The 23980-nt window shown below is 41.1% G+C and overlaps 1 protein-coding gene across 17 annotated transcripts in view; it reads right to left on the bottom strand.

Annotated features, from left to right (window-relative positions):
- Positions 1–1416: 1416 nt before the first annotated feature.
- fnbp1b (formin binding protein 1b) overlaps positions 1417–23980 on the bottom strand; it is a 50782-nt gene continuing 28218 nt past the window's right edge. For 3 of the 17 annotated variants that reach the window (XM_030743359.1, XM_030743360.1, XM_030743355.1), the window contains exons 6-17: positions 23170–23274; positions 19034–19162; positions 18329–18475; positions 15789–15980; positions 14037–14225; positions 9398–9412; positions 9067–9102; positions 6445–6554; positions 6185–6317; positions 5641–5762; positions 5361–5527; positions 2342–4371 (exon numbers count right to left, since the gene is read on the bottom strand). In XM_030743359.1, coding sequence (XP_030599219.1) covers positions 4193–4371; positions 5361–5527; positions 5641–5762; positions 6185–6317; positions 6445–6554; positions 9067–9102; positions 9398–9412; positions 14037–14225; positions 15789–15980; positions 18329–18475; positions 19034–19162; positions 23170–23274 — 1524 coding nt within the window. In that variant the 3' untranslated portion in view covers positions 2342–4192. Of the gene's footprint in view, positions 2277–2341; positions 4372–5360; positions 5528–5640; positions 5763–6184; positions 6318–6444; positions 6555–9066; positions 9103–9397; positions 9413–14036; positions 14226–15788; positions 15981–18328; positions 18476–19033; positions 19163–23169; positions 23275–23980 lie in introns of those variants that run through there. The other 14 variants (XM_030743356.1, XM_030743365.1, XM_030743357.1 and 11 more) reach the window with 14 other exon arrangements.

Below are 23980 nucleotides of genomic sequence, written 5' to 3'. Positions count from 1 at the left end.
CAAGAAAGGTCTGTGGTGGTCTCACGTCTGAGCACTGGCAGGCAAACGGCTACCCTAAAGCTACTGCCGCCTCAGCAGATTTAATCTTATCATTTGCCAAACACCGTTTGATCACTGTGACACGTGAAGCGATGAGAGGGGAGAAAGCAAACGTGGTACTCGATTCAGCAGGGATTTGATCATTCCTTCCATCAAGAGTCCAAATGATCATTACGTCCATCGTTCCTCCATATGGGGAGTGAAATTCTGCATTAGACGAATAAACAATGGCTTCATCCAAAACACAAAACTATGTAACTGTTACTCATATTTGCAGTTAGGGGATTTTAGTCCCATTCAGATAGAATAAGCAACAATGTATCATTCCAGCTTAAAAAAAGAAAGAAGAAAAAAGAAGGAGAATCTCAAATCATCATATATAAAACAAAGAATGTTAAAATCACGTACGTTATGTGCCATTGAGCAGGGGGACATCATTTCTCTACCCTGATAGTTTCATGATTACAAATTTGCCCCCTTAGGATAATCACATCTTAATCTTCTCACCACACCACAGCTAACGTCAGCATCATTCCTCCTCTCAGTGAAACCTGATTAAGGCCCAAAACAGGTGATGATCGGCATTGTTGTCACATTTCAGTCAAAAAAACTCACAGGAAAACGATCACAGTATATTTTCATATACAGTAGACAGTAGGCGGAGCTTCTTACAAACATCAGGTGTAACTCAAATGTTCATAGGTTTGATTTTTTTTTTTTTTTTGGGTGCTGCTTGGACCAGGTGGAGCCACTTCCACAAGGTGATTAACTGTAAACTAGCAACTTGCATTAGACGCTCTGATCAAAACATAGCAAACTAGCACTTTTCATACATACTGTACTTACAGAAAAACAAGACATCCGTGACCTATCTATGCATGAGATCATTCAGGAAGGAAAAACAAAACAAAACAAAACAAAATGACATTTCGGGTCCCTATCGTCCTTTTTTGTGATAAAATTACAAAAATTTGGAGATCGCTTGCTTGCTGTTAAAAACAGGGAAACATGCCTTCTGAACCAACGACTGAAAAATGATGTATATAATTTAAAAAAAAAGAACCACAGGCACCAAACCCAAACAGTATCATTCAGGTTAATTCAAACAGTATGACTCAGCAATGAGGGTTAACTGAACAGAAAGGCTGGAGGGAAGGGGCGTAAGCGGACTTAACGCCCCCACCGCCTCCTCCGAGCCGCCAGCGCAGGGGCGAGGAGGAAGACAGGGCAAGCATGCAGCACACCACAATGCTGAGGGACCCCTGCCCCCTGAGCTGTTGCAACAAAAAAAAAAAAAAAAGAGGGCTGAAAGCAGCCAAGGGAGATAGCCTGAGCTACCTGAGGAGGGGGAGGGAAGGGCTGTGGAGGTGAGGAGGGGGTGGGGTGTGGTCAGAGAGAGGAACAGGTACCAGTGACAGAACACGAAATGGTTGGTTGGATGAGATGGATGGTGGATGACACCATCATCTAATGTTTTGCCCCTCCAGCTGGTCCTGGATATGTGGAAGTGATCATGGTGAGGAGAAAAGTGGACATCATAACACAAAAGACCAATAATCATTCAGATCAAACAAACATAGACCAGAAGCACAGAACACAAAGACACATGATTAGCACCTTCATTTCTTCTGTTTCCAGTTAGGTGAAAACCTGCAAACATGGAGCTGGTTTAAGTGGAAGGCGTGACTATGAGCATCTCGTGGCGTCAGATGAGCCTGGGATGATTCTGTATCGAGTCAGCGAGTGAGTCAGAGTTTCATCCACCCGGTCTTTTGTACGACGGCTCCTGCTGGTCTCCGTCCTTTCTCTGACCACACCCTCCTTCATGTATGTGTGTGTCACAGGGCAAAGGTGAGGAAAAAAAAGAGAAGTGGCAGAGGCAGGGAAGCCAGCAGCCTGAGTCATGACCGCACACGGTGCGAGCGGAGTTAGTTACATTAAGAAGCAAAGCTTTGCTGAAAACAACATAAAGCCAGTTGTGTACTGCAGCTGTGACTGCTGAATGGGGGTTAAAAATGGAGACGTTAAGAGCACTAAAATTTCGATGCATTCTATCTAAACTTTTCTTTGTTTGGAAAATTCAGATGCGCTCTAATCGGCCGTCTCTCTCTCTCTCTCTTTTAGACTCAGGTCATCTTTCTCTTTCTCTCTGACTCTGTGAGCATGTGAGGAACGTGGTGGTTTCTCCGAGGCTGCTTGCCCTGCCATTCCTCAGCCAGCCTCACACTTTTAGGAATCTGTAATTCAAAAAGGAAAATACAAACAAACAACAAAAAAATAAATAAAAAAAAAAAAAAAAGAAGAGTTAGCGTTAAAGAAAAGTCAAGACCAACCCAAACATTCAGATATGGAGAAGAGGGCACTGTATAAATATTAAAATGACAACACTGAGGTATCACCATGAAAGAAATGTGTGTTGGAAGACCTCCGTTGACCCAAAGAACCTTTGACCTTATTTCGCATTTGTCTTGAATGCATGTTAGAACGTAGTTACTACACTGTCACAACATGCTATAGCTCCCACAAATGCTGCAGCATGCACCACATTTCAGTAAGAATTACACTATGTGTAAAATCTGATGTTGATAAGAACCCTCATCTCTGCGCCTGTAACAAAATCTTTTAAACTGATAAAAGGGACACCGGCCTGTAGTGCTATTTATCCATCTCGATTGTTTTGGTGTGAGCTGCCCAGTTTTGGACATACTGTAGGACACAGGAACCTCAAAACGCTAGCAAAATCTTGACACGGTTAATTAAAAACATATAAAACTTTGTTACATGTAGGAACTTTTTTCTTGCTACCAAGTCCGTCTACCAGCGGCAACAGCCTCCTGTTAATGGCAGCGTGACAGGATGTAAACATCAATGGCGCTCCCCTCTGCTAAACTGTAATGTTAGCTAGCTGCATGTTTCTTTCAGTTAGTGGATGTAGTTGCACAGAAAGAAAATAGCACTAGAGGCCAGAGGAAAAATGTGTAAATTTTGTGGTGAGTGAGAGTTAAATAAGTGTGTGTCTGAAATGATTTGTGGAGGATATGGTAGCGCAGAATGTCTCGTTGTGACAGAGAAGCAGAAGGACGCAGAGGCTACACACGCCATGCTTTTAGAGTAAATGTATCAGAGACCATGCAATAAACCACAGAGCTTTAAAGTCACGACCAGCTTCATATCTCAGCCCAGCCTCGCCATATATACCTTAATTCAGCTAATTCTCAGACCTTTATTCTTTTACCAATGGCCTGGAAAAAAGAACCAGAACAGCCCGAATTGATCATTATCAAAAGATGAATAAAAAAAAACAAAAAAACATTATAAGGGGGCTATTACTGTTACTAAACTGGACGATAATTTATAAAATTACCCCCCACCGGGAGAATAACTCCTGTTGTAAATACACTGTAATTTCTCTAGAGCATGCAACACTTGAGGGGCAGCAGCATGATTGTTTTCCTTTATTTCAGTTTTGCCTACAAAAATATCTCTCAATATATATTCATACTGTACAGCTGATTTAAATTACATTTGCATGATTGCACATCGAGCATTATTTCTTTTTAGGGACATCACGTGACCAAAACACAATAACTTTTGAAAATTTAACTTTTACTTGACGCTCATTGTCTCATCACATGATGCTTCCACTCACTCAGCTGATTTATCACCATACAGATTCCAGCTTTGATCACATTTGTGGCCCAAAGTCTTGATTTGAGTGAAATATTGTGATTTGACATTTTAAATCTAAAAGAAAATCAAATACTGCATGTGTGAAATGTACAGATGATCACTGTTAGGAGCTGTTTTGTGCCATCATGAGCTTTGAGTGTGCCATATTTTATTTTCGATGACCACTAGGTGGCACTGCCGTGAATAAGAGAAGAGAAAACAGCAGGTTTCACTTCAAACACTTCATATACATCATATCTGACCGGCTCAACTCACAGTCAGCTCAGGCTACCAGAAGCAACTGTCCCAACTGTTATGAGGCGCTATGGACAAATCCGATTGGTCCTTCCTTCTTGAGCAACATGAAGTGTGTGTGTCTGAGCTAGCATCTTTAATCTCTGTAACTTGCCCCACTCATTTAACACACGAATGGGAATTTACTGACTCACGGTAACAAAAACCATCATAGCATAAACTTGCAGAGTTAAATGTATGTCATAGCACCTTTGGCATTTGTTTCCAAAAGGACTTCAATGTAGGACGTGGGCACATATCCCTCCTCATCCTCGTTCCTCCGCACTCGTGTCCAGCCATCTCCTTTGTCTTCTTCTATGACATATAACAGCTCACCCTCGGCCACGGCGATAGTGCCCTCGTTATGACCTGCAGGAGGAAGCAGGTCGCAAATCAACAAAAGATAAGAATGTGCAGTGACAGGAACTACTCTGAACAAGCCAGATTAGTGATGTACTTTGTAAATTAGAAACAAAAAAAAAAAAAGAGGAAGCAAAACCAGATGGTGTGTGGCAGGAAAATGCAATGTAACAATGTACTCACAAAAACTGCACTGGCCCTCTAACATGTATTCTGACCCAACAGCACAACATACACACACACACACACACACACACAGGTAGTGATTTATTCCTTTGAATTCTTTTTTCCTTTTAGACCAATGCTCAGAGGATTTTAACAATCTATGCCAGAACACAACGGGGTGTAGGGTTGTGACCTCTCTGGCAATATGCTGCACTGTCATTCATTTATATGATTCTAATCCACTACTGTCGGGTTATTCCTGGGACTATTTTTTCATTTCTTGTTGCTGCCGACTGGTTGGATTGCTGTTGGTTATTGTGTGGATCGTCGAGGTCAGCTTATGTAGTCCATGTTTTTTTCATACATTATTACTGAAAATAAACTGCAGAATGACTGCAATATTACTTTATCACTACTTAAACCTATGAGTCACATCTTCAGCGTTAACCCAGCAATCAGCAAAGCTAAAAATATGCAGGGTCATTATTTATATACACTAGCACCAGCCCTCAGATTGATCAGAGCTCTTTCCCACCTCTTCAGGTGCACTGACCTTTGTGTTTAGCAGCTTTGAAGAATTTTCCAAATTTGATTTGGAAATAGTGCAGCAGAGAAATTGGTGTATTTTTATTCACACTCCTCCACACATTTGAACAGGAAGGTCATATCCCTACTACTCCTCCTCATTTAGAGGAAACAAACTCCTCCACCCTTTTTCCATCACTCAGGTTAATGCCAGAAATAACAGGAACTTAGCAGCAGCCAGCAGCCAACCAGCAGGCGTCATACTTAGATTAACTATTTTTATTTTAAACCAGAGTTGTTGCGGTTACCTTCGAAGGGATACAAGGCTTTGCAGGTGCCGATGGTAGGCAGGACCTCTTCATCGTCAAACTCGTCATCGAACTCCGGAGCGGTGGTTGTGGGGTTGGGTTGGGCTTTGACCTGAACCTCTGAATTCTGCTCCTCTGTGTAGCTGCCATCCGGGCTGCTCAGGGGCCAACACACACACAGTAAATATACTGTGAAAACACACATAGATTTCTTCCGAAAAAGTAATGTGCGCTACAAACTCTGGGTTCTGGAGCTGGTGTTTATCAGAGTATACCATACCTCTCTCTGTCCTGTGCACAGTTGTTGCTCACTGTTGTGCTATTTTGGGTCTCATAGAGTCCGCTTCTCCGGTGTGTATCACTCTTAGACGGCATCCTCTCCTCCACCTCTGCTAACCAGCCCTGAAACACATGCAATCATTATGGATGTGTTAGCTCTAGCTTTACATTTTTGCTACATGACGACTTGGACGAATGACTTGAATTCTTTTTATCCGTGAGTCAGATGACCTTTACATTTGGCAAGAACCTGCACAGTAGGAACACCTCTGCCTTGCATTCGAACATTTTTTGCCACTAAACCGGGCCTTTGTTCTGGGACTTTTCTCTCCCTGCAGGGAGAACGTGAAACATGCAGCCAACCCCTCCAGCTGCCTCGCATCTTCTCCTAATATGGACGAGCGACAGGCTTCTTTGGAACTAGCCCAGCTGGAGATGTGTGTCTGAGCTCCTCATCATTTACTGTTTCAGATAAACCAAACAACACAGCCTTCCAACATTAACACTCAAACAGAAATAAGAGCTCATACAGGCACTGAACTAACCTCAAATTTCTGTACTTCAAACTGGAGCTTCTCAATGTTTTGACTTATTTCTGCTAGCCGGGGGTCCACACTGGCTGGGTCACCCATCTGAGGGTTCTTCACATACACATCTTTCATCTTAGTAAGAGCATCCCTGGAAGAGCAAATGCTAGTCAGTCACTGAGCCTTCATTTCATAATAAAGAGGCAGACACAACTTTTGGTTATAAAGAACAGAATGGAAAAGCTTTATAATACTATAGTAAAAACTCCTCTGAGTACCTCTGGTCCATCTCTTTTTGTATGTCTTTATTCAGCTCATCGAGCTTGCCCTGCAGCTTCTTCCTCCTCTGCTCTGGTGGCAGATGACTGAAGTCCTCTGGTCCAGAACCCTGAAAAAAAATCACATTGAGGAAAAAAATTTTTTAAATGTAGGAAAATAACCCACTTCAATAATGTTACATTTTTTTGTGTTTTAACAGGGATCTGTTCTAGATAGGTGCAGTATCTCTTTTGTTTTAAAAACCAAGAGAACCAAGGCTCAGGGATAAATGACCAATAGTTCAAAATAAATGGACCTCCCATTATGCTCTAACTGAATCAGCTGTGTGAAGGAGATACTGCAGCCGCTCTCTAATACACACTCTTTGATATTTAGGATGTTTGGCTGTGTATAGTCTTGAGGCCTTTCACCTATTCAGTCGCCACACCTAATTTAGAGATCTCTGTAAATGCATCGGAAATGTAATAAAAATATTAGCTACATCCTTTTATTGCTCATATAGTGTTTCAGGGTGAGCTAGCTAATGGATGTGAGGCAGTCTGACTCTTCTCTGACAGGAACAGCTCTTTCTTAAAATGAAGCTTATGCGAGCTGTGAGAGGTTGCCTTGACAGGGGTCATATTTCCTGATGAGACTGTTTCCAATCTATAACCCTGAACTGAAGAATGAGTCATGCTGCTCAGCCGCCTCTCATACGCTCAGTACACATCCAAATTCTGATGCTTGCACTCCCATAGTGCAAGCTACAAAACTCATAAATAGATAAATATAAACAAAATCTAAAAAATGTAAAAGTAAGTACAGTAACAGACTGTTATGAAGCAATCCTGAACAAACTAGCTGCTGCCGCTGTAAATCATGGAATAACCCACACTATGACATGGCAATATAATCACCTACAATACATCAAGATAGCTGACTAAAGAGTATGTATTTGTTTCCTTCGCTGTCTTTTTCCTATCATTACAGCTGAGTTTTAATGAACTCTGACATGAGGCCATGTATAGCTTAATATAGTAACATTACCATCAGCAGGTTAAATCTGATAAAAAGTATCCTTTCATTCACAGGCTGTCAATATTATATATGTTCCCATACAGTGTGGCCAGTTTCAGAGGGTTTATGAGCAGCTAAAAATAGTCGTATATTGTCAGAAAAAGTTTGTATTGTGTGGACTGAAGAGGTCAAGGCCCGTGATTGGATCTCATTGAGATGGGTCACAGTGGCACCACAGGATGTAACTGCTGGAGCTACAGACTGGAGGTCAGGATTCAATTCACATGAGCCAGGTCAAACACAGCACCTAGTTACCAAGGCAACCTTACCCCTTCTCCCTGTATCAGCATGCAACACTTAAAGGCGTGCAACACAACAAAGATCAGTCAGTCACCATGCAGACACATGCAGACATGCTCTCGTATCAGTGAGACGTTACAGTACAGACGTGATCTGTTAGTGTTTGCAGTATCCAGACCGGTGAGAGCACTATGATCTAAATGTATATTTATTCTACATGACTACATTTAATCGATAAACTAAAACTATAGGCAGACATTTAGTAATTTGGTGTTGTAGTCAACAAATTTGATGCATCGATGCAAAGGTTCAAACTGATCAGTCGTATTTGAATCAGGTACTGATGGACAAAAACAGACACCCAAACATAAACTGTAAAATTTCAAAAAGTAATTTTCTTTAAAATTTGGGGAAATGCACATGTCGGCATGCGCACCAACATCGTTAACATAAAGACTGGAAGCTCAGGGAAACAGAGGCGAAGCTCTCCTGCTCGCTGCCTTGAACGTAGGGCAATACTTGATGTTGTGTTACACGAACTGTTTCTTCTTTAAAGTTGTGCCAGTTATTTGCATCTCTTCTCTTTCACACGATTTCCAAGCCCGTCGACACTCCCCCTCTGCATCTGCATCTGCATCTGCACCTAACCCAAACCCACTCATTTACAAGTTCTCATGAAGCATGGAGAGACACGAAACGGTGACTCATCCTGTCGAGTGGATTTTGGAAAATGAATTTTGCTTAATTATTCCCTTAAAAGTGTTTTATTTTTGTGTGCTGGAAATACTAACAACTCTCTCTGAACCGCTTTGATACTTAAGGCAAGTTGTGAGCAAGGCAGGCGGGTTTGGTAGCGTTCTTATTCCCGCCCATTAGCCAACTGTAGAACTGAGATATACATTATATTATTTAGCACCAGTTAGCTTTTTTACATATATAACAGACAAAACTGTTACAGTCATAGTACAGCCTTTGAATTAGTGAAATTTTAGGGGGTTTTTGCATAGAGCCAGCACAGCTGTTTCCTACTGTTTCCAGTCTGTATCAATATAATCTCTTTACACACCATTAAAAAGTGAAAAGCATTCCCCAAAAACATTAAACTATTCCTTTAATCCTCAAAGTGTGTCATGTTTTGAAGAAACCCTCTCTTATGATAGGCTTACAAAGCACCATAAAAAATAAAAATCAATAAATGGAAGTGGCATGCAGTGTAAGGACAGGAGAAAACTTTCTATGGAACAGATTAGTAGACGTTACAGACAATAAGGACTACGAGACAAACTAAGAGACAGACGAGTAAAACACAGAGTAAATCTGATCACCTCAATGAGATTCCGGACGTGGGAATTGAGTGTGATCTGCATCACAGAGACCACGGACACATTTTGGGAGAGACAAAACGGGAACACAACCACAACATAAAAACAAACAAAGAACAACATAACACAAAAATGAGACAACGAGTCTCCGGTCCATTGTTGTGTTACAGCAAAACTTAATAATTAAATTAGATCCAAAAACAAACAAAATTAAGAGAGCACACCAAAAACATATCAGCGTACAGAACGTTATTAACACTGTGTTACTGGGACGACGTGACATGCGTGCTATGGTCATGCCGCTACGGTCGTGCAGTTATACGGTCATGCTTACCAGCTTGAGAGAAAGCTTCATGGGGGGAGAAGAGAGAAAAATGGCGAAGAGCGGGAGAGAGAAAGAGACAACAGATAAAAGTCAACATCAGGGGAACATTACGGCCATTTGTTTTATTTTCCTTTCAACAAAAATAGTTTACGTGTATTTTCTAATAATGCTTTACTCTGCCAGACTTCACCATATAAGGAAAAGAGGGTAAAGTGGTCAAAGCCTCAAGAGTTTGATTTATATACTAGCTGTGTAATGAAAAAAAGCTTTTTCAGAAACTTCTTCAGCTACAAAGACCCCGCTCTTTTTTTTAATGTGGTGAAGTTTAACATTTCTAACATGATGAATTCATGAGAAATGAAAAATAAGTTGGCAAACAGGCCAACCTACAGCACAAGCATGAAGTCACTGAGAAACGTTAAAGGAAGACAGATGCAAATTAAGAAGTAGAGGGAGAGTGACGGCGATAGAGGAGAATGTACCCTTTACTTCTTGTTCCCTCTCTGCTGCCAACACAATGACACACAGGGGACAGCAGAGGGCGCCAAAAGCATGTTATCACATTAGCAGGTCCATACGTTGACACGGAGGCAGATACTGTACACAGACAAGCTGGAGAGATGCTTTCAAAACCCAACTATTCACACTCGTGAAGAACAGCTTACAAATAAACAGGTCTCTAAATGTAACCAATTAAAGTGGCTGAGTAAGAGCCAAAAAACTAAAAGAAGTGTGGAAGTGTTTTAACATTTATATAATTTGCTGAGTTATTTTTTTTTGAGAAGATATGGTTCTGAATACAAAGAACAGAGCAGAGTAGGTTTATAACAATTGGCTGGTAGAGCCAGAGCAGGTGACTTGTAATCCTGTTTAGCTCACAGGCTGGTGCACTGAGGAGCTCTACTCACTTTAGTCCACTAATCAAGTCATCCACCTGGAATGGCCTTTTATGGTGCTTGCTATGCTGTCTTGTGATCTTCCCCCGCACACCTTCACATGTATAAAAACGATTTCCCCATACTGCTTCAGCAGAAGTGTAAGCAAAAACATGGGACCTTGTTTTTGTGTCTGCTGTGGGTAGTATCCAGAAATGAAAAAGAGACATTTTAAACTGAAAGCTTAAAGATACTGAAGTGAAAAAATGAAGTACAGCTGACACAAATGATCCTTTCATATTCCTTCTCTCAAACTTAATAAAAGCTATCTTTGACGTTTTTGTGAATTTAAAACATTCATAAACTTCTAGTGCTAAATAGTCTAAATTGGTCTGCTTTTATGTGACGCATCATTCTGTTCTAGTTTTTCTTTTTTAACAACAGGCCAGAATGAAGCCAACAGCAGGAATAAGGCTATCGAGGAGCAACTGTTCTCCGTTCAACAAAGCAGCCATCAGTGTGGCTTTTAGGATTTCTCAGCTCCATCTGATCTACAAGCATCATAACTTCTTTTCTGCTGCAGTTTGGGTTTCGTCTTTGTTTACAGCTGGCTTCCTGTAAATTTACAGTTTGAGTTAATAATTGCTGACAATTTTTTTGCAAAATAATCTCAAACACGAATCAATCTGAGCTTCCATGTGCTTATCATGCGACCACTTCAAATCTGCAGACACACATCAACAGTTATATTACAGACAGATAACACTGCTGCACTATGGCACACCAGCACAGAGAAAGCCCTGGAGGGGTAAATTCTGGGTACTGTAGGCTGGACCCAGATCCAAAGTGTAACCAACACCTTGTGTTATACATCCATACGTGAGATTTAATAAGTGTGGAGGGGCAATTCCTCAGTATCATAAATAGCATCCTTATAACTCCCCACATCCTCAGGTGCTTGTGACACTTTGTGAATTGACCCCTTTGTAGATGCTCAGTGGGGAAGCCCTGAAACAGCTGCAGGACACAGCAGACCTCAAGCTGGTACATGTGATGAGGGATGAAGTCATCATTTTCTAAAAATCATTCTTCCCGACTCTACACGTGTCACAACCATGTGATCAATATCGAGCCAAACACAGACACTAGCCTCCTTTGTGAGCATGTTTTGCCTAATTAGTTGTGAAAATCTCCTCAGACAACCATTATTGAGGCTACTGCCTGTGTTATACATGGCTTTTTTACTAATCACACACATCTGCAACTATTCAACGTTTATACACACCTGCTCACTCACACACACACACGCACGCGTGCGCACACACACACACACACACACACACACACACACACACACACTTACAACATATTGCCTTGCTTCAAAAGCATACGTGGGTCTGCCCAGAGTCCTCTTCATTAGCTCTTTGTGATAAATGAGAGAGCGCGGAGATTGTTGCTGTGGTGGTCATCAGAGAGAATAAAGCTTTGTCAATGAAACAAAACTAATGTGTTTAAGCTCTTATACTGTATACTGCTTTAATTTGACTCTCAAGACACAGACGCTTTCTCTTTTTCCTCAGAAACGACACACGTGCACGCACACAAAACAGCGACTGTGGATGGATTAGACATCTAATATGCAGTGCACGAAAGCTCTCCTGCAGGGGTAGACATCCTGCCATTGTGCAGAGACACAACACTCCACCTCCACAGGCACAACTACTCTAATCCCAAATGTGTTCTCCTTGCAGGAGGCGTCACAGGAATCTGACTGTGTTTTGTTAATTTGCCGTTAGCTGCAATGACAGAATATCACTGAAAACACATTTTACAGCTTCCGTTTCTTTTGCTGAATCTTTAAGCAGGAATTCTGCAGGACTTAAATTTGAATCTTATCAAGACAATAATAAAGTGTAAAGAATTATTTAGTATATTATATTACTTTTTGGGTTAATATTTTATGAATCAAATCAACTGATGTTTACCCATATATGCAACACAAAAAGGATGGATGATTAAGCATGATGCATAAGCATAAGATGATAAATGATTTTTATCAAGTATGACTTCAGTAAAATCACCTTTTCCCATTATGACACTGTATCTCTCTGTAGCCTTCTACATATACAATGCACTGTTGTTATGACGCCACTCTCTGAGTGTGTAACATCTCTGATAGGCCGCAAGCAGACACAGCAACACATTATAACATAACATAGCATTTATGCATCCAATAGTCCAAAAAAATTAAGACTTATGAAAACGTCCTACAGACTTTTGTTGATGACCCCAATTTGAAAAAGAAAAGTGAAGAGAAACTCGGCCTTTTATCTCAAAATGAGCACTGACAGCCTAATTCTGGTGCTTGTTAACTTGGTTCCTTATAGTTTTAGCCGATTTATTCCAAAAAGAAAGCAATATTTATTTTGTATTTTATATCAACCAGCATCTAAACAAACAAAATAAACTTTAATTAGACATAAAAACAACTACAAATCAATTCAATGTACTGTCATGAGACCTGGAAGGTAGCACTGATGAATTTAAATTCACTCTGTTTCTTCAAAGGGCCTTTCTAGTCTGATACAGCTTTTAACCTTTAAACCTTTATTCAGCCTTTCTTATGCCCTGAAATGTTAGAATAAGGTCAAACTTCTCTCTTTAATCTACGCCTGGTTGAAAACAATGCCTCTGATTTAACTCTTTTTATCACTCTTCTCGAGAGCTGTTGCAGCACATCCGCTTTTAGAAACGTGCGCTTCCTGTTAGACCTGCTAGAAAAAAAAAACACACTTCCCTCTGCACTGCCTCATTTTAATCATTTCCTCTTCGATACAGTCACACACTGCACTACTGCGCCACATTGTTCTTTTGCCTTTTCTGATCTCATGTTAGAACCAATTCATACCAACGTTTTTACTCTGAACTGCTCCCATTTCAAATCATGAGCATGAACAAAAACTATATTTGTGGAGTCCGGAAGGAACATTGTGAGTTACCGCCCATTCCTGAGGTCAAGGACAGCTGGAGAGTTAAGCAAAAAGAACAGGAAAGCACGCTGTGACCTTCCCCAGCAACTGTCGCCCTGTGTCTCCATACAACGTGCACTGGACTTTAGAACAGAAACTGTGATGTGACACACACAAGGGCGCTGGAGAGGTGCTGATAAAAACCTTCCTCCGGGAAGCCTTCTAAACTTACTCTGCCAGGCATCTCCCACCATATCAATCACTTGATTCACACTGTAACGTTAAACCATCTTCTTTGTGCTCCGTCCTCTATATCACGTGCAAAACCAAAAAAAATCTGCCTCCAGCAGAGACTGCAGAGAAGAGCGCAGGGAGCAACTGCAGTCTTCATGCTACTGCCAACACTGCTCAGGCTTCTTAGTTTCTGTCAGAAGGGGAAGGTGGTAGAGAGGGACTGTCATTGTGAGCACAGTTAATCTGAAGAATGAAGGGACAAGATGAACAGACTGCTGGTGAGTAAGACGAGTACGAGGAAGTCACAGGTAATGGTAATGCACTACAGAAGCATGCTAGAGAAGCACAAAAGCTGAGCACTGTATGAGTGAAGGTGGGACACTTGTTGGAGGTCACGTTGCTGACACTGAATCAGTAATAATGATGCTGTAGTCATGACCTTCCAAAAAGCATAGGGATTCAGTCTTTGGATTATTCACTCATACAGTGTAGCAGCTACAGAGCTCAAGTACAGGTATTCAGACACATGTACACATGCACAAAGCTGGCTGGACACACACACAGACTTACCCCTCGCCTCAGGCTCCGGAGGCAGTGCATTTTGGGTTTGGAGGTCATGAAGTCGTTGAGGCGGTGGGAGAGGGGCTCCTTGTGCTGCTTGGGAGACTGGGGGTCGTTGGGAACAGCAGAGGGTGAGGGTGGGGATGAGGCTGGGGGGGCAGGTGGGGGCTGGTGGGGGGACGTTAACAGGGACATAAGCTACCAGTAAGAGAGGGAGCCATGACGGAGAGGAAGAGGAAAAACGTGGAAGAAGAAGAAGAAGAAGAAGAAGGGGGCGAGAATCCAACGAAAAAAAGACAAAGGAGGAAAAGGAGGAGGGAACACAAAACAAAATAAATAAGCCTCCTACAAATATTAAAAAATAAACACACGCAACAGAAAAACCAAACGGAACATAAAAGACAACCAAAGGAATGTCAAAACCAGAGTAGCAGTTGTTACGTTGTGGGGGGGAAAAAAACTGTTGAACACATAAAACATAAAAAGAGTTAAAAAGAACAAAATGACCAGAGTGAGTAGAGAGCGTACAAATGTGTTAAAGCAAGCAGATGCACAAAGCAAACAGCACAGAGTTTCAGTCAAAGCGCATGCCGCCTTCCATTTTTGAAACCTTCTCCATTTTTTTTTTAACTTTCCCAACCTCATCAACATGCCAACCAAGACGAGTTATTCACCACATCCCCAAGGATAACAGCTGCTGAATTTGAGGCCATCATCAGACTTATCTAACTGCTTATCGCGACCCTAAAGCATCTGACTGCATAATTCATCAACCAGAGGTTAAGGAGTGAGAGTGAAGCAGTGATGAGATTTAGGATACCACATGATGCACATGCATTGGCAGGTGATTCAGAAACCCCTTCGTTTTTGGTTATGTAAAGCAATATTGTTTTTGTGTTTCTGTTGGCATGCATGTGTCCTCGTGTGCATGTACAGTGTAAATACCTCTCCGTACACTGTGCTCCCAAAAACTGCCTGTACAAGTCTGCCTTAATTTTGGGAGGTTGCACCATTTTCTGCACACCAGGGTTTCTCATGTAGCGTTGCACAAACTTGCTTTCTCTCTCACCCACACAGATGTGCAAACACACGCACACACGCACACAGAAAATTGCTCAATCATGCTCTGTTCTAATTCAATACCAACAATGTCACCAGCCCACAAGACAGCCAGAGATCAGTTCTGCTGTTCAGAAACAGGAAACTAAAGGAAGCTACTCAAGGTGGATCAGTCAGTGGAAAAGTACTGAAGGGAGTCTACTGCATCAGATCCAGAAGGAAGTTAATTTCTGCCACTTGAGTCCATCCATATAGGAAAAGGTAGAAATACATTAGTGTGTGTTACGGAAAGGAGGCTCCAACATTGGTGAGGGTGATTGCCAGGGGGAGGAAACGGGTGGCAAATAATAACAACAAAAATGGCAATAATAACAAAGAACTAGGAATAAATTTCTAAAGGTAACAGTGAACAAAAGTCAAAAAATCTATTAAAAATATATAAACTGAATACATAATCAGCACTAGGACTGTAACAGACACTACAAACAGTGAACACATATAATTCTACAGCCGCTATACAAAAAGTCAGAACAGACATAGTAGGACCTGTAATATCCCTCTGGCCCTCCATCCCACCCCACATAAATCTCCCTAAAGCTCAAGGTGACCTTCAAGTGAGGAAACTTCACTAAAGCTAGTGAGGCTTTGCGGTACGTTTGTGTGTAGAAGTGATTCTGAGTAAAGTGTTCATTCATGTGTTACCTTGTTCTTGTTCTTAATGAAGGGCCACAGTTTGCCTTTGCTCTTGCCAGTAGGCTTCTCTTTGCCCTCTTTGGTGTTGGACAGGCTGGTTTCAGATGCCGTCCTCTTCATGGCCTGGCCATAGTCCTCAAACTCTACATCTCCTGGGGGCTCGAACCCAGACTTGTAGGACTCCACCACCTGCTTTGAGTCCTAGTGAGAGGCAACAGTTGCAGCCGTTAGTAGAAAGCTTTTTCTTGGGCCCTCTTTAATTGCATTAGCTTTTCAAATACCAGACAATAACTAAAGGGAGGGTTTTTGCTGGTTGAGAGTGTTCTGAGAATCAGCATATATATATTGCATATAATCACTAGACCTGCTGGTGATTATATGCAACACAAATGCAGCCTGGTGACTCAGTTGTTTATAGTATTTTCTCTCTGATAACAATTCAAGAGTGTGTCATGAAAGGAGAGGGGCTGGAATTACTCAGTTTGTGGCCTACAGAAGAAAGAGAAAAAGACCTAAATCTGTCAGGCAGGAATTATGAGAGAACACTGAGGTCGGGGATACAGCCAGGCTTCTCAGACACAGGAAGAAACACATTCATCAGCTGCAGTGCACACCAGCCTATCTGAACTGATAATAGCAAAGGCTCTGGTTAGAGTTAGGATCAGGAGGTCAGAGATCTGCTCTTGTGGTCTCCACATACAAAAGAAGAAAAGAGGAAGAGAGTCAGCCAGAGGAAAAGTAGCATGTGATATGTTATTCCCTGCCGTTGTTTACTGCAGCACAATAGTTACAGGCTGGAGTCATCTTCTTGGAGCTGAGCCAAGCACGCGTACACACACACACACACACACACACACACACACACACACACACACACACACACACACACACACACACACACACGTGATCCCTGGGGATAGTCTTGTTTTTTATTTTTTTGTAATATGACAGGCAGCCAACATGTGACATCTCAATATATTACACTGTTCATTTACTCTTTAACAGAGGGAAATGCTGATTTAGCTATTCAAATAATAAATAACTATAAGCAATGAGACAGAACTTTACTATGAGGTTTAAATTCCCTCCTGTTCCAAAATGAAAGCACTAGAGGCCTACCTTTTCCTGACTTTTACTCGTATATTCTCAAAAATTCCTTTATTTAATAAGTGCTCCTAAATACCTGTCTTTCAGATTTCACACCTCCAGTATGCAATGACAAAAATGTTAGTCCTAAAGCCAAAATGGATATAATCCCAACGTCACATATCACGCTCACTATTTCAGTCTCCAGCAAGTTTCCTTCCAAAACCACACAGATATTAGACAATTGCTTTCCACAGGCTGAGAGGTACATCTGTTGAGGGATTAATGGAATTTGATGTGTAATATCACTGTAATGCCCCTTTAAGAAGAGCTACAATGAGTATATATATATATATATATATATATATATATATATATATATTAGGGCTGGGACTTTAACGCGTTAATTTCAATTAATTAATTACGGGGGAAATTAACGCGGAGATTAATTTCGATTAATTAATTACGGGGAAATTAACGCGTTAAAAATTTTAACGCATTTTAATCGCACTTTGCACCGTGGAACGTTTCTCAGTGCACGAGTTCCCGGCATACAGATTATATCGACGCACAATGTCCAAATTAGGGGCCGCATCCTGCGAAGGACCCGGCCCACGTCTTTCGTAGCCCACGAAGACCGCAAAGGCCGGAAGTGAGCGGCTAGCCTTCATATCACCTGCCGTCACCTCTGCGTAGCTCATGTCGCCTAGCAACCGTGAGTGTGAAGCACAGCTGTGTAAAAGCAGCTGTTAAACGGAGAACGAACTTTTTCTCCTTTTTGTGGTTTAATTTTAAGTCTTTAATTCAAAATAAGCTGTTAAAACAAGCATAACACATTTCAACATCAAGGAATACAGCTGAGAGAATGATTAATTTCCAACTATAACAAGTGAGACATTAATGTTGAATAAAACTATCCAGTTATGATGCTTAACTTTAATTTCAGGAGTTTGCTTATCACAGGAGCACTTCCACCCTTCTTTGGTCTGTGTAGTAGACTGGTGGGAAAATAAACAACATTTTGAAGTTTAAGCTTATGTATATTGATTCATTCATCAACTAAACTTAAATTAATATTTATCATGTCAAATATTGAAATGCGATTAAAATGCGATTAATTTCGATTAATTAATTACAAAGCTTGTAATTAATTCGATTAATTTTTTTTAATCGAGTCCCACCCCTAATATATATATATATATATATATATATATATATATATATATATATTTTTTTTTTTTTTTTTTTTTTTTTACCACAGAAAGCTGTAAAAGTCCATGATAGTTTGATTAGCTTTTCTCATTTAGATGGATGGATGGATGGATGGATGGATGGATGGATGGATGGATGGATAGATAGATAGATAGATAGATAGATAGATAGATAGATAGATAGATAGATAGATAGATAGATAGATAGATAGATAGATAGATAGATAGATAGATAGATAGATAGATACTCACAGTCTTGGGCTCAATGGATTCAGCAGCTTTCGTCATGCCATCTAAACATTTCCCAACGATGGGCAGCACTTGGCGGTCCACATCTGCAAATGTCTTCATGCACACTGATAGCCTCTCAATTCTTTTCTCCTCCATGTCTTGAAGTTTCTACATTTTGATGCAAGCATATTTGTACATAAATACAAGTGTAGGTCGAGTTTGGTTGAAAAAAAACTGAACCGCTTTCATCAATCTGAAAGAGCTGTCTTTTGATGCTGAGCAACAAAGGCTGGTCATATCACTGGAAATATGAGCACTCAAAAATCATATCATGAACATTACAAAACAGTGACTTCAAAGTCACAATCTGTACACCTTTAATATAAAATAATAAAGTGACTTGAAGAAAATGAGAGAGTAGAAAATGCACTCTAAATAAGGCCTGCTTCCTTCCCTGGGTGTTTCCTGCATTGCCAAAAAAAATTTTAGCAGGTGACCTGTGTTGGGGGGTGTAAACAGCTTTGAAATCACATGATGAGCAATGATTGCACATGAATGCATCATCCTGGGAGAAGAAGAGAAAATATTGCTAAATTGGAGAGGGTTTAATATATTTGTGTGGACAAAGTAGTTAAATTCTATATACTGGTGACACTGATGAACCAAAACCAGCTTTATAACAAATTAGCTGAGACAAATCATACACTGTAGTGCTGTTGTATTTACCTGGAATATGTTGGGAATAATTGTATAGTAATGTTCAGTCTGCTCCTGGTTGAACTTTTGCAGGTAGGAGGAGTAGTCGCTCTTACTGTCAGAGGCCATCTGGTGCCTCACTTGGGCTTGCTGCCGTGCCTGAAGAAAAAAAACACCCACAAACACATATATCACAATCACATTCGCTTCACTAAACCTCAGTGTCCCCTGGTGAAGACAGACCACACACACAGCCAGAGCATAAAAACCTAAATGAGTCAACATGATTGGGCATTTGAGCACTCATGCATGCACATGTACACACACGTACACAGTGAGCCTGTGAATGCATGGCCAAAGGTGCAAATCAAAGTTGGGAAGCAGCAACAGCCTTTGGTGTTAGGTTATATGTAGGCCAGAACAAACAAATAAAAAGGAAGAAAACAGCCTGCAGACGCTGCAGAATGGAGGGATTTGGATTTTCCCTACCCTCCCAGTCTAGCCTGCCTCTGCTGTCAATGATGTTGATTATTTTAAGCTAGTTCAGTCTAGGGGAAGGAAGGTAGGCAGTCAGAAATGCTGCAAGAGAGGCCTATTACGAATCTGCAGTAAGCAGATGGAGATGAGATTATCTCAGCTAGACAGCATGTGCAGTGTGTGTGTGTGTGTGTGTGTGTGTGTTAGTGCGTGCAGCTAAGTACTCATATCTGTTTCCTCTTTCATTCAGACCTGAGGCCTGTCCTCACATAAGTAGTGATTTCAATGGGTCATCTGTAACAAAGAGTTACCTCATGAACCTGTGATTGTGATCAGCATTTGATCAGCTGAATGCACGTACACACAGAGAAAAGTGCAGCTCTATAACTCTATGAGCCAGTCAAGGGAACATAACCCTGATCTGTCATCAGAGGAAAACATTTAAAGGACTTCATCCAGTTTACACCTACACACCAATCTAAGAGCAAGAGCAGAGTCTCTCAGACTCATTTACTCACACACACATACACATGGGTAAATGATAGAGGGAAAGGAGCAGATTAGAGTTGAGACACTCGTCAGATACAAAGGTACATTATTTCCAGCACATGAGGGATGACAGATGATACCTCGGTGGAAAATGATTGGCTGTGAGTCACACAGCCCACAATAGAAAGGAACGTGAAACCCAGATAAAAGCTAAAAAGCACATGGAGAAGTCCAGCTGTTTAAAATCTAAGTGCCAGCATGTGAGCATGCATTTAGCATATGTGCTTTGCAAGTGTAGGTGCATGCAAAGTGTGCTCAATGTGTTTAGAAATAATGACGTTACACATTATCACCATGGTTACTTTGCCAGTACTTCAAAACAAGCTGCTGTGCCTGCAGCCACATCACATCCTGTTGTCATTTTCTGGAAATTACCTGTTCTGCCGTCCCTAACGGCTCCAAATACATTTGTACACATTTTAAATTATTTATCTAGCTGTCAGATATGGATCATAAAGAGAATTTTGATGGAAAAATGAGAATGTGCAACACAAAGAAACTGAATGAACTTCATGAAGTTTTGCCGCACACAGCGTAATCAGCCTTTCTCTCATATTTCTTACACATAAACATCAGAGTGGGAACGTGTACAGCAGTAGACAGCGCGGTAAGCCACTGATCACAGTCAGACAGGACAGGGCGTGGTAACAGACCTGGTTGAGGCTATGTGTCAGACTCTACGGGAGACCGTGTGTATATCGAGACACAAGTCGAGACAGTGTGTGTTCCGACAGATACAAAAGGTTCTCTGCTCGCTGGACCTACCTTATGGAAACTTCGCTTCAAGGCATGGCATAAAATAAATATACAAACACACACATACACACAAAAGGATTGTTAGCTGTTTCCAGCTAAACAAGAAATTACCATAGATGCACTTCCTGCATCACCAGGAGAATCATCACTCAAAAGGGAAGCTGGCATCAGGATAAGACCACAATCACCACTAAAATAGTGCCATTTTAAGCTGCTGTTCCCTGCTATTGGTAGCGGCTGAACAGTTGAGAGGACTCCAATATGTTGCATTCCTTATACCTTATCACTGAGGATCTCCACTACGGGGAAGTCTGTCGGTGTGTGTGACGGCCGGGGGTCCCTCAAAGAACTGTAACTGCCTTTGTGGATATCTGGGCTGCCAATCCAAACCCCTAATTCAGGGATTTGTTTGCCAGAGGTGGAGAGGGAACACTTAGAGGTTTGCTCCAGCTGTGCATAAAACCACAAAACCTCAGCTCAACAAACAGCAGCTCTTTTGCATTAAGGACACTGCATTACCGACACACGCATCTCATGGAAATGAACTTTCAAAATAAAGCTCTGTGAAATATTTAGTTCACTGAGCTGCAGAATACTAATGTGCACAGGACTTATACACAATATACACAGCTTCTCTTTCTCAACTTCTTCTACCACCATGCCACCACCGATTCTGTTCATCACAAACCTACTCACAGGACAAAGGTTTCCATTATGACTAAAATACAAACTAGGCTATGGTTGTGACATTTCATCAGAGTGCTTTTTAAAATTTATTCTATAGAAAATGTACTGGTGTAAGTGTGAAAGTGGCTACACTTATATCTTACTAAGAATAACAACCTGTGGTAAGTTGTGAGTCATCACGGCTTACATACCCAAATCAGTAAGACAAAAAAAACCCAGTACACAAATAAAACCTACACCTACTTTTTTCCATCATATATCCAGATGCTTTGTTCATAATATAAGCACCTGTTATAGAAAGTCATTCAAAAGATCAGCTTTCAGCTTTTCCGATTCTGAGCTCTTCATTTCTGTACAACTGAAACATGAGTAGGTAAAAAAGTTCACTTAAGTTATCCACAGAAGAAGGAGAAAGACTAGAGAAGGATTAATGCATAACTAAAGGCTATGCAATATGAGTGTTTGTATTTAAATGAAAGGGCAATGCTGGCAGTTTGAATGTGTTTCTCCATGAACATTGCTGCTGACCATTTTCAAATGCTTTCTTGTATTGAGTGCAATAAATTACAGACTTGCAAAAAAGTAAGAAAATCAATGTTCCTTTAAAGTGTTTAGAAATGTCATACAGTGTATGCACATAAGTTTGCACACAAATGTAACCACAGTCTATTAAGATTAAGTGGGCCGTTTTGTCAGGAATCTGGCATTTTAAGATGCTGTTTAAATGGCCACTTTATAAGCAAGCAAAACTAGAACAAAGCAAAAATCAAATGATATTTTCATTTATTGAATTATGTGTAAAGTATGAATATTTTAACCTCTGTTAATAAACATAACTGCAATAAGAGTCGACCAAGCTCCTGTTTCAACAGCAGATTCTTGCACTGCTGTGTCCGGTCTTTCCAGCTGAGTTCAGTATTAGCCTAAGCCAATTGTAGTTCTCTGGCTGTATGTCCAGAGTGCAGAAAGGCTCTTTATTCCAGCCTGCATTTGCATAATAATCGGGTCTGAACTGTGTCAACTGTGAGCCTCAGCTCTGCTCCAACAGCTGATGAAGCAGCAGGAACATGCGCTGCTGACCCATGATGCCTTGCAGGCGTGGGAGCTATGTGGGTCTGACATTCTGAGGGCTCTTTTAATTGGTCATGACAACAGGAAATGACATCAGCTACAGGCCCGGGGGACTGTGGGCTATGAGTTCTAAGAATTGGGTGATTGCTGCTTGTGATGATTTATTGAACAGGACATATAATCTCTGAAACACCAAACTACTTCTGTAGTTCTTCACTATGAAAAAGCAAAACAAACCTACATGTATAATCCAGAGGATACACAAGAGAACTGCCATTAACACAATCTTTTCATACAGCAAAAAAGTGTTTGGTGGCTGCTCTACAGAGACAGTACAGACTTGCTGCTGCTATCAGGTTTGCTTAGCAGCAGATCACTGTGTTATTGGGACAATGCCAGCTTCTACATGCAGTCCCTGGCATCAAAAACATGGTCAGTCAGTCTTTTCTGTCTTTTAGGCTCAGTGGAATGAGGAGTCAGGGATGGGGCATAGATGTGGGAAAATTTGTAAAAGAAAATGGTGAGGAAAAAGGTTGCTAGGTGGGACGGTGAGAAGGCCAGGCAATTGTGTTAAGCATGGAGGATATAGGACAAGCTCACTGAATACGAGGTGACATGACACGTACCTTTTCCACGTCAGCCTTAGTCACGTTAATGTCAGCATCCATCTTCTCAAAGTATTGCTGCGCTCTGTCTGCCTCTTTACAGTCCCTCTCAAATCGTCTTTTACTCTGAAATAAAAGGGCATGAGATTTAATGAGATCACACACATTACATCAGTCATTTCCCGCCATGAGCTGTAGCAGGATCGCTATATTACTTGACTTTTAAATAAGCACGGTAACAGACGTCAAAATGCGTAAGTAGACGTCAAATTCATTTCAGGCCTGGCATTGTGTGCAGCAGAGGCCAGTTTATGTCAACTGACACAGGAACAGGGTCTGTTAAAGTCTGCAGTCTGCAGATTAAACAAATGTTCATAGTGGTCATTTGTGTACAGAAAAACAAGCATTCATCCAACCCTCTTTCGACCCCTCAAACTGAACAATCAGTGTTTGTTGGACTAGTGTGCACTCTGAACTATGCCTATCTGCCTCACATACAATGGTATCCATTGAGTGCACAGAGAAGTTTGAGGAGGACAAGGCATCTCTCTCACACGCTTTCTCTCCCCCGTCAAAGGGGCCAGGCAGAGATAAGAAGTAGAGTTCTGTGCAATTTCTCTTTAAGCTTCTTCACTAAAGCAAATACAAACAGAAATCCTGGACCTGCTCTTTTTCAGCAAGACAAACAATCTACTTAAAATCTGGTCTGCAGCCAATATTTAATTTATACTTCAGTATTTCAGCCTTGGCCGTGTTCTGAAGATCTTTTTATCTGGATACACCTGAGGCAGTATTGTGTGTTAATTAACACGCCCAATGTCATATTTATCAT

The sequence above is a fragment of the Archocentrus centrarchus genome, chromosome 12, assembly GCF_007364275.1.
Source record: "Archocentrus centrarchus isolate MPI-CPG fArcCen1 chromosome 12, fArcCen1, whole genome shotgun sequence".
In the NCBI taxonomy this organism is placed as follows: domain Eukaryota; kingdom Metazoa; phylum Chordata; class Actinopteri; order Cichliformes; family Cichlidae; genus Archocentrus; species Archocentrus centrarchus.
The sequence above is the reverse complement of the archived record's forward strand: the minus strand, read 5'-3'. Positions and strand labels throughout refer to the sequence as shown.